General features: G+C 37.3%; 1 protein-coding gene and 1 long non-coding RNA gene across 3 annotated transcripts in view; one reads left to right on the top strand and one right to left on the bottom strand.

Moving 5' to 3' along the window:
• The first annotated feature begins 1,066 nt into the window (after positions 1-1,066).
• LOC124356066 lies at positions 1,067-1,917 on the top strand. Its single transcript, XR_006921780.1, has 2 exons — positions 1,067-1,121; positions 1,215-1,917. It is a non-coding gene; the product is annotated as an uncharacterized LOC124356066 (long non-coding RNA).
• Positions 1,918-3,857: 1,940 nt separating this feature from the next.
• Positions 3,858-11,785, bottom strand: part of LOC124356065 (probable chromo domain-containing protein LHP1) — a 63,642-nt gene continuing 55,714 nt past the window's right edge. For both annotated transcript variants that reach the window (XM_046807231.1, XM_046807232.1), the window contains exons 4-6: positions 11,490-11,645; positions 10,675-10,787; positions 3,858-6,440 (exon numbers count right to left, since the gene is read on the bottom strand). In XM_046807231.1, the coding sequence (XP_046663187.1) occupies positions 6,422-6,440; positions 10,675-10,787; positions 11,490-11,645 (288 nt within the window). In that variant the 3' untranslated portion in view covers positions 3,858-6,421. The remainder of the gene's footprint in view (positions 6,441-10,674; positions 10,788-11,489; positions 11,646-11,785) is intronic.

The following is an 11,785-nucleotide window of genomic DNA, read 5'->3' as shown; positions in this document are numbered from 1 at the left end:
CAAAAAATGTTTTGATCAATGGAAATACCGTTGGGACAAGTGTATTAGTTGTAATGGAGATTATTTTGAAGGAGATAAGGTCGTATTGTAAAAAATTTGATAATATATAATTTTTATAAAATAATTCCGGTTTTTTTTTTTTGGGTACCCCCTTGTATGTAGTATTGGAGTAAAGTATTCTGGAATTCAGTGCACAGACTACTGCAAACTGTGGTACCATGCAGCATGTATTAGTTTATCTGAGAAAAAATTACAAAGATGTCAAAATCAGAGATAGAGTCCTGGATTTGCAATGACTGTAGTATAGTTAAGACTCCTAAAAACTCCTCCACTAAGGACAACTCTTTCTTGACAAAGGACAGCAACCAGCCATCAGAGCTTGAAGAGGTGAAGTAAAAAGTGCTAGACCACGAAATGTTAGATGACACTGACTTGGAAACCTCTTTGACGCTAGCTGCGGAAGCTGGAACTGCACTACTCAATGAAAATAGTAAACTGAGAGAAGATATCCAAAAAATACAAGGATATAACTATGCTCTGGAAGCCAAATTGGAAGATCTTCAAGTAAACGAAGAAAAATATATAACTAAAATTGAAGCTCTCCCGGAACAATTACAAGACACAATTTTACAACTAGAAAAAAGTAAACAACAACAAGCTGAACTATAACATATTTTTGAAGATCACGATCAAAGCCAAAACCAGCTGCTTACACAATACTCACTGAATACCATTAACTATTTACATGAAAGTGCTAACGGTACACAAAATTCAAAATCCTAAACTACAACAGAAATCCAAACATGCAATGTAATTTTAACTCCTAACTCAAACACACCACTACTCTTGGGAGTAGCTCAACTAAGGCAGAGACAAGATGTAAAGAAACATAAAATTAAGGATCTTGCTGCTAAGCTCATCAATAATTCTAATCTTGAAAATGCCAATGACAAAAAAGTTCTTCATCCTGGCCACTGTAGGGGAAATAAAGCCTTGTTCGAACCAAAGGCCCAGAAAAATGCCAGCCATAGAAAATCAAAACATTTGGAGAGAAAAGGTAATGTTTTAGCATCTCCCTGCAGGTTGCAAAAAGTAAATCTGTTCTACTCTATAGGCAACAGGTTTGACTGGGGGAATCAGCTAAACCCCAACTGAAAAACTGTCCACATCTTTGACAGAAGAGACCAACCTTTTGACAACTCTACAGGCAACAGGTTTGACTGGGGGAATCAGCTAAACCCCAACTGAAAAACTGTCCACATCTTTGACAGAAGAGACCAACCTTTTGACAACTCTACAGGCAACAGGTTTGACTGGGGGAATCAGCTAAACCCCAACTGAAAAACTGTCCACATCTTTGACAGAAGAGACCAACCTTTTGACAACTCTACAGGCAACAGGTTTAACTGGGGGAATCAGCCAAACCCCAACTGAAAAATTGTCCACAACATCTTTGATAGAAGAGACCAACCATTTGACAACTGTACAAGTGAAAAAAGTAACTGACCTGTTGAATGAACCCCTGTCAATCAACTGCAACTACTCAAAAAAATCTCTCTGTCAGGTTAGTTGTAAGGATTCCTCCCCCCCAAAGTGATGATGAAGATTTTAACATTATTGTAGTGAAGACAGATGTTCACCATCCCAACCTTGCACCTAAACCACACAAACCAGTTAATGATCTTACAACCTCATCTACTACTACACCTGCAAACCACCCTTAAACTCAAAGATATTAGCAGAGGGACAAACTCTACATGACTTTTTCAATAGAAATATAGCATTTTACAAAAGACAGATCATTAACAACAACATCATTACAGCTCATACTGAAAACCAGATTTTTGTAGAGGCAATACACAGGAAGAAAGCCAAACTGAAGCACTCTCAAAAAACAAGAATCTTCACGAAAACCATTATTTTCATAAACTCTCAGCTGCAGAAGAACAGAAAACAACTGAACTGACTATTTTGCATCAAAATGATTGGCCCAAGAGGTTAAAAAACTGACTGACCCCAAAAAAAAATTGCTGACTTCCTCAATAACACTTCTACACTAGCTGACAATGCTCTAGCAGCCAATTCAAAACCAAATCTAGTGTTAGCAACTCCAAACTTCACAGACCCTAACTTGTTCCTATTTCATGCTACAGTCCAAGAGGTAAAGAAAATTATGTACTCTCTCAAAAGCATAACATCAGCTGGAATGGACGAAGTATCATCTAAGCTTCTAAAAGCGTGCTGTAATGAGCTTGGTTATCCTCTGACACTTCTAATCAATAAATCTTTCAAAGAAGGAAAATTTCCATCTCAGCTCAAGTGGGCCAAAGTCATACCCATTCTTAAGCAGAGTAATGCTATAGAAGTTGGTAACTACCGTCAAATATCATTGATATCAACGTTCTCCAAAGTAATTGAGAAAGTAGCATTGTCCCGGCTCATGAACCATCTCTCTGAGCATGATATAATCACCAAGCATCAGCATGCTTTATAAAAGGACGGTCTACAACTGCTGCTGTGATTAGCCTAGTGGAGTTTGTAATCGATCAGTTGGAGGCGGGCAACACAACTAGTTCCATCCTTCTAGATTTCAGCAAAGCATTCGATTGCCTTGACCATACTCAGCTGTTGAAGAAGTTAGAAGGCATTGGTATCAGAGATGTTGCAGGAAGATGGTTTGAGAGTTATCTGTCAGACAGACATCAGGTGGTTGAACTAACACACACAGAGAAGAGATGTACTCAATCAGTGAGATCCAAACCGCTTCCAGTTTTAAGAGGTGTACCACAGGGCTCTATCCTGGGGCCAGTTCTTTTTATTTTACTGTATTTACAAATGACCTCCCCAGTTATTTGGAAGAATACACAACAACCATAATGTACGCAGATGATACAGTTCTCCTTCTCAGTGATAGCACACCTCAAACCTTGGAAGTCTCAGCTCACATTGCTACAGAGATGGCTGTTCAGTACTGTCTTAACAACAATCTCATTGTAAATGAGACTACATCCAAGCAGCTAGTCATGGGGCGGAAGAAAGATGAGGTGGGATTGCTGCCAAACATCGAAGCTGTGGATGAAGCAATAGTACCTAGGTATTACAAACTTGACAATGGTCTAAAATGGACCACACATGTTGACAACCTCTGTAAGAAGATGGTTTTGGGAATCTATGTAGTCAAGAGGATTAAGGCCATTAGTGATAAACAAACTGCAATTATGGCTTACCATGCAGTCTTTAACTCTCATCTTAGATATTGTCTTCCAGTATAATAAATATACAAAGACCTCTTATTCTACAATAAAAGTGCATCCGAATTCTTGCAGGTTTACAGCCCAGAGATACTTGTCGAAAAGCTTTCATTGAGCTTAATATATTAACTGTAGTATCTCTGTAAATACTACAAACAATAACAACTTGGCAAGGGGAAGAGACCTGCACACATACAACACCCGCCGGGCTGCAAATTTCTCTTTACCAGCACATAGAACCGCATTGTATTGGAGAAGCCATCATAAATGGGTGCCAAGCTCTTCAACATCCTACCCGAATTCATCAAGTCACAAGAAGAGAACAATGTCATCAAGAGGGAGCTGAGAAGATGGTTACTGAACCACCCCTTTAATACAATTGACGAATTCTAAAACTGGAGGACACAGTGGAACTTTGAAGCTTAAACACCACATTTTAAAGATTGACTCACACTAAAGAATTAAATTTAAACCACACTCACTATGTATTTTGTAAAATGTTGACGCTATTGTAATTCTTGAAGAATGTACAAATAAAGATTATTGTCTATTGTCTATTTAACGAATTGACGCCAACTTTTACATGAGATCTGGGTTGTAACCTTGTATATCACACACAAAAAAAAAAAAAATATATATATAATGACGTTTTGTCTAAATAAAGTAAAATTAGAGTGAAACATAGTTTGTTTAGTGAGAATCAATCAAAAACTTAATCAGTGTTAAATACTTAATACTGCTAAAGAAACTCATAGCAATGACAATGTCAGGGTGGCCACTCAAAACATCTTTTCAAATTCCCGGTTTTTTCCAGGTCGAAAATTTTCGATTATCTAGTCTATTTCCAAACCAAATAGACAACTATAATACTGTATTTAACACACGCCAAGTGCATTTTATCGCCAGTAGCAGTATTTGCAGGAAATGCCACATCGGATCCAATTCGGAAATACAAAGATGATAAATAAATACCAACACAGCGCTACCGTTGGGCAGACTGCAGCCCAGTATTGCGTGGTCAGAGGTCTAAAAGTGGACGAACTTTCGGTACAAGACAATGATTTCGCCGGTACACAAGGTCGGTTCAGTACAATCAACAAATAAACCAAATACTTTCATCTGAACTCTACTTAATTAATTTATCTTTTGTGGGGGGGGGGGGGGAAGATAAAGAAAACCACGTTACTTTAATGGAACTAATGGCAAAGATGCAGGGAAATGAATATATTTTAAATTCCAAGTCATTTTTTCTTTTTAAGTTATAGAAATGGTAGGTTATAAAATAAGCCTCCAGAATATATTACATTTACGTAAAAATGTATGGATGTATATTTATAGAGAATATATTTATTTACAACTACGCAAAGTACGAAGTACGGATAAAATACGAATTCAGTCTGTTTACTATCGAGGAGCTAAAGTTCACACATAGAACCAGCAGACACGATAGCGTTGAAAAATATAGACACAGAAAAAACGAACTTCAACTATAATATTATTTATAAATTACGTTATTCTGTTGTTATATATTTCTAAATTGTTTTATAAACAAAGAACTACAAAAACATGTTTCACCAATCGATAATTTGAGTACCGCCGATGGTTTTTGTCCACGAATAGACAGTGCAGACTCAGTCAGTTAGATTACATTCTTGTTGTTGTTACTACGAAATGCCGCTCTGACGACGAAAACTGATGAGCGTGGCTGATTCGATCGGCTGGCCGTCTGCCGTTTGTAGACTGGCAACAACATTAAGTTGCATGTACAATGAATACTGTAGCTTAATGTGAACAATATAAGCAATTTTACTCACGAGAAATGTCGCAAGTACTTGTATCGCTGAGTATTCCGGGAGTCAGGACGAAGTCTGTTCACACACGACAGTGATGTCTCGGCAATGTTAGCCGACACTGTTCTCCAGGTCTTGTAACCGACTGTCCGGTACTGGTTGCAGCAGCGCTCGCGAGAGCTCTTGCGCCCGTTTAGACTAGCGATGTTTAGTTGGACACAAAACTTGCGCCATTTTTTCCGGTGTAAACGCAGTTCAGTCGAGATTTGGATGTGATCTTGATGTCAACACATAACATCACTTCCTTTGTTTTAACCTATGTAATTTGATGACAATCGGCACATGTGTGAGGAGCAATCGTTCACAGACCAACCGAGGCCTCGGCCGCGATACGAGCAGTTACCGGTGGGCGGTGAGCGCTAGATTGGGCGGGGACTTAAAAGTTTAATGTTTGTGTTGTACATATGGGGAACACCCGACACTAGCCATGGCACACGTGAGCAGCAGGGCAGTACCACACGATGGCACTTATCCGCCGCCAATTCTAAACATTAAGTGCCGCTCAACCCTCAGCTTAGTCTGTCATTGCTGTGCAACAGGACGCAAACGCCCCTATGTATAAATCCAACTGACATTCTGGTGTACTCAAACACCCGGGCTGCACCTCTTATCAAACCGTCAAACATTATATTATTCAACGAACCGAACTCTGAAGCCTGTTTATAGCACTAAACATTTTAGGCTTGTGCTATCTAACTAACACACGTCTTTCCAAAACACAATTTTCTCAAAAGAATAAGAGTGGACAACTTCGTCCGGAGACCCCACTTCGGCGACTGAATAATACTTAAGTACAAAAACCCCGTTTGTATCGCGGTTACTACCGCTCTGCTGCATTACCGCTTAAAGCGTACCGCTCGTTTAGTGCCGAAGTCAGGAACGATCGGTCGGCCGATTTTAATTGTTTAATGCATTGTTACGTACTTTTGGGGGAGGGGAGGCTTGCCACGGCACAGGAGTAGAACTAACCAAGATACACTAGTGGAGGTAACCTCAGATCAAACGGCGTCAGAGTAGCTCACGTACATAAATCGATCTTCATTCACATTTTCACGAGCCACGTCGCGTAAAATACGATGTTTCGTGATTAATGATCAGTTCTTGATACGAGAAGCTGCCAAATTATGTCTTGATTTAATAAGATCTTGAAGACGGGAAAAGTATTTTTAAAATTTTTCCGATTCTCAGAAAAATGGCCGGCTTATTCCTGGTCAGTTAAATTCCCGGCTTATTCCTGGTTGGGTGGCCACCCTGAATGTGAAATACTTCCACGAAAGACATTGACTGCTCCACTGTCTTCACTGTTCATTGCTGATCTCATCAATCTTCATAAAATGGCCTGAAAAAGGGATTATTAATTAAAATAAACCGTTTTAATCCATAAAGACACACTATTTAAACCACAAAACCTGTATTTCTAAAAGGTGTAGCTATTTCATTAAGATTTACTTGTTAAATCACCCGATTATTACTTATTTTAAGGATTTTTATTTGGGTATTTTGAGCATGATGAAAGTAATGTGTTATCAAGATGTGTAATAAGGAAACTTAACATGGTGATAGTATAAAGGAGATAACGAACGGAATAAACCGTACACTTCCGACTATCAAAGCCAATCCATCCTTGCGAAATTATGTGTTATCACTATTTGTTACGGTGGAGCGATGATTATCTGTAAGGTGAAATTACAAACACAAGCAGCCGCAGCTGTCTGACTGGTCCACTGTTCTAGTGCACCGGAACACATAACCTCACTTATTATTGCTGACACCAGTGTTGTTTGTTATGCTGTGAAACATAAATGTCTTGTGTGTAGTCTTTCTTACAAACTTACAATTATAAAAGGGTTAAATAAAGATGCAAGTCTTTGAAACACTTATAAGACTTGATAGTAATTTGTGCTACTACATCGTGCCAGACGTTACACTTTGTGGGATCGTGTTAGCAATAGTCTGTGGCTGACACCTAACCTTCCAGATCTTGTAATGTGTAATAAACCATTGCATTCACATGTCATCCAGTTACTGCCAGCTGATATATCAAAATTCTTCCATAGCCATAGTTGACTATAATAGCTAAACTTTATATATTTGGAAGACAATTAATAATATTATCTTTAATAACAAAAATGTGTAATTTTTTTGCTGTAAAATATAATACAAATACTTTGTTACCATAATTATGAAATAAATGTAACAATGAATAAGTATAAAAATATTGGCTATGTAACAATTTAATAAACTATACAATAAACAAACAACTGCAGAAATATAACAATAATAATAATAAATGTACCAGGTGTCCCACAAAGAGTTTTAAACGTTTGACTTTTTATTATATGCCCATTTATGCACCGAGCATTTTCAAACTCGACACAATTCATTACATAGATTTTAAAAATATTCTATGAAAATTTCACCTTTCTAGCAATTGTTGAAACAAAATTATGGCATTTTGAAAATCTATACTTAATTAATATAAAACAGTAACAATACATTTTTTTTTTTTTGTAAAATTATTTATTGTCATGTTGTAGAGAATAAAGCATTTCAATCAGAAAATTAGAACATAGCCTATACAAAACCTACAATTACAGTCCACAATTATTCAAACTGTAATCCGTCCACAGCAACACACTGACAACAGCGCTTAACAAATTAATCGTAAGCTCTTACAAAGAAATTCTGCGGCATCCGGAGAAGTTCCTCTCCAATTGATTGATTTAATTCCTCATCATTATTGACACTTGAGTATAAACTTGTTCCTTTAAGTAACCACATATAAAGAAATCACACACAGTTAAATCTTGGGGTTGTGGTGGCCAATCTAAAAAATCACTTCCACGACTAATCCAATGGCCGTGAAGGTTGTCATTTAGTAATCGCTTGACAGGATTTGGGAAATGAGGAAGAGCACCATCTTGTTGAAAGATTGCTTGATCCATTTCTGGAACCATAAAATGAGGCAAACTTGTTCATTTAAAACCTGTTCATACCTATTCCCAGTCATTGTACTGTCTGAAATGTTGTAAGTTAGCACCCCATTACAACTGACAGCTGCCCCAACAGTAATTCCTTTTGATCTGAGTAGAGCCTGTTCAAGAATGTGTGGATTACCGGTGTTTTAATAACTAGAAAGTGAACTCGTCTGAAAAAACAACTTGAGTATGCCAATTAGGATCTAGTCATGAAACTCAATGATATGAAAACAAAATTCCACTCTCCTGTCCGGATCATCTTCAAGAAGATTACAGACTAAGTGGCTTTTGTAAAATTTAATTTTGTTTTCCTTAATTATTCTCTGAACTGAAGACTTTGGAACACCAGTTTCAAGTTCAACCTTCCTTAGTGATTTCGGTTCACCTGAAGAGTGGAGCATTGATGCGCATATTAGTACTTCTGTTTCCTTATTTGATACTCTAGAGTACTTTTTTATGACTCTTCCAGTTTCTAACAAAAGATTTTCCCACTTAGTTATTGTTGGATTGCTAGGTGGTTCAACTCCTAGGTAGGCAACCTGAAAATGTCTAATTGCTTCTGTAATGTTGCCAAAAGCAATAGCCCACGAACAACACTTCACTTTTTGTTCAACATTAGAAGCTATTTCTCGAAGCTCTTTCAATATCAGTAAAACTGTAATGGAGGAGGTTAGGTTATGGTTTTATAGCACAAGCAATATTCTTCAATTAAACAGCTGTTCTTTAAAACTGCAATGCAGTAATCAAATCAGGTAATTCATGAAATTAATTGTAGTTTCTATTAGTAAATTACGCTCCAACTACGACTAGGAATTCAAAGTCAACGATTCTTTTTAATGCTCAACACCAACCATAACATAAGACTCACAAACTTACGAGGGTAATTCAGAAAGTAAGGTCCGTTTTTTTATTTAAAAAGAACCATAACAGATTTTTAAAAAAAACTTGTTTTATTTGATTCCTGACATCAATCACTATTTTTCTACATAATTTCCACTTTTGTTTAAACACTTGTCATAACGATCTATAAGTTTTTGAATGCCGGTGTCATAGAAGTCGGCCGGCCGCCTGTGACGATAACCAGTCTTGTACTGCTTGTTTCACCTCGTCATCAGTGTCGAAGCGCTTCCCGGCTAGGAACTCTTTTAGGTAGTAAAACAAGTGGAAGTCGCTCGGCGCCAAGTCTGGGCTGTATGGCGGGTGTTCTGTTTCCAACCAAACGATTTGATGAGATTTTGGGTTTGGTTGGCAGAGTGGGGTCTGGCATTGTCATGCAGCAACGAAACTCCAGCTGTCAATAGGCCATGTCGCTTCTTCTGTATTGCTCGTCTAAGGTTAGTCAGAATGTTGCAATAAGTGGCCGCATTTATTGTTGTTCATCGCTCCATGAACTCAACTAGCAATATCTCATATCTATCCCAAAATATTGTCGCCATAACCTTGCGTGTGGACAATGTTTGTTTTGCTTTCACTTTAACCGGTGACGTCGAGTGACGCCACTCCATCGACTGGCGTTTCGTTTCTGGGGTTATGTGGGAAACCCATGTCTCGTCACCCGTCACAATGTGGTCTAAAAGGTTATCACCTTCCTGATGATATTGGATCAAAAATTAAAGAGCAATACCCATTCTTCTTTTTTTTGTGTTCTTCAGTAAGCAGCCTGGGAACCCAATGTGAGCACAATTTGCGAAAATCCAAAATTTCAGAAACAATTTTAAACAATGTGGTTCTACTCACGTTTGGAAATTCTATTGCTAATGAAGAAACAGTAAATCGCCGACCTTCACGAATTTTTTCATCGACGGCTTTCACCAAATCTTCGGTGATCACTGACGGACGACCAGATCGTGGTTCGTCATGGACAATTTCCCGTCCATCTTTAAAAGCTCTCACCCACTTCCGCACTTTGCTGTTACTCTTTGCATTTGGACTGTACACTACACTTATCTGTCGATGAATATCCGCTGCTGAAACGTTCCTTGCTGTCAAAAACCGTATCACAGACCGTATTTCACAGTCGGCGGGACGTTCAATAGTTTTAAACATTTTAAAAAGGCACAGACAACAGCAGACTACAACGATTTCACTGCAAATGGCGTCGTTCTGCGCGCAATGCATGCCGGAAGTCAGGGCGCATGCGCATTTGGCTGCTCGCTTACTGTTTGTCTGGTTAACGTGAATGGGACCTTACTTTCCGAATTACCCTCGTACAAAACAACATAATCATACAAATTTACATTGGCTCTGGAACATTATGTACAGCTAGGTGTAACATCACTTTGTAAAAGACTATTGTAAATTTTCATTATTCAGTAATAACATCAGTTCATATAAAATAGGGTTTTTTTTAAATTTTAAGTTGAATAGTAGTTTTAGATTCTGATAATTTATAGTCAATAATGTTTCCAACTTCTTACAGAGTCTTAATATTAAGAACTAGTTAACTTTCTGTTAGTTAAACAAGTGTCAAGTGATATTAACAAATTGTGGAGCTGGACTTATGAAAACCATATGACTTTATAATGAAATCTATGACAAATTTCTATAAACACAATGTATTGACTGAGAAATAAAAATCTATTGTCTATAACTTACCGAAATCCAGGATTACGCAGTCTATACCCACAATGTATCCTGGCTTGTGGGACAGGAACAATTTGTTTTCTTCGACTCATCCTTCTCAACTCCTTTGGGGAAATTTCCTTTGCCTTAGGAACAAAACACAATGAATGAAAGATTTTAAATTTAGCACATAATTTTACCAACTGTCTGTGGGATAGTCAAACCACTCTGTTCAATACTATTATTATTCTAAATGTAACTAAAAATCTAGAAAATCTAAGTTCAATTTCAAAGGGTATATTTTTTATCAAATAATTAAGATTTGCAAAATCATTAGCTCTTAATTTTATTGATATGGAAGCAGTTATAGCAATTCAAAAATCTGACAGCGTCAGTTGTAACTATTTATTTATTTGTGGTCTTCATAATCATATATAGATTACATTTTACATTACATTTTATTCAGTTGTTCATCAAATCCAAATCCAAATGTACAACATAGAAGGTTGTATTTCACAACATTTGGTTATATTTTTAAGTGTTCAAATATTACAGTTGTAGCCAGTTTAAATGCAGAAACACATTATTTTACTGAATAATACTTACTTATAGTGTGTAACAAGTAATTCACATTTGTTCTAAAGTCTAAGTCTAATTGCTACTACATTTAAACTGTATCGGTAGTTTAGGTGATGATTTAAACCTTTTCATGCATTGTTATGTGGAAACCACCCATCGTTGAGCAGAATGGAAAAAATTCTCACATTGAAATTAACAACACAAAATATTTAAAATACAGAAAGGAAAACAAAGAACTTGTAAGAAAAAAGAACTCCGCTTCAACATACCTTTTGAACTTTTTCCATGAATTTCTCAATCAAATCTTTGCAGTTCAGGTGAGCCTCTGGTTCCCAGGTGTCATCATTGGACTTGTACCCCTTCCAGGAGACAAGGAACTCCCGAGTTCCATTCATTCTGAAGTGTACATCCTTTATCTTGTTCACCTGTCATTAAACAACTCTCAGTACCGCCCACTCTACTCTTCCTGCACTGATACACAAAAATTGATAACCAGTCCTTTATTTGGATGCTGGACTGTTGGAATCAAAATTTTATCCTTACAACTTGTAAATTTGCACCCAAT

This window comes from Homalodisca vitripennis, chromosome 2 (assembly GCF_021130785.1).
Source record: "Homalodisca vitripennis isolate AUS2020 chromosome 2, UT_GWSS_2.1, whole genome shotgun sequence".
Lineage (NCBI taxonomy): Eukaryota > Metazoa > Arthropoda > Insecta > Hemiptera > Cicadellidae > Homalodisca > Homalodisca vitripennis.
This window is presented reverse-complemented; position numbering and strand designations above follow the sequence as displayed.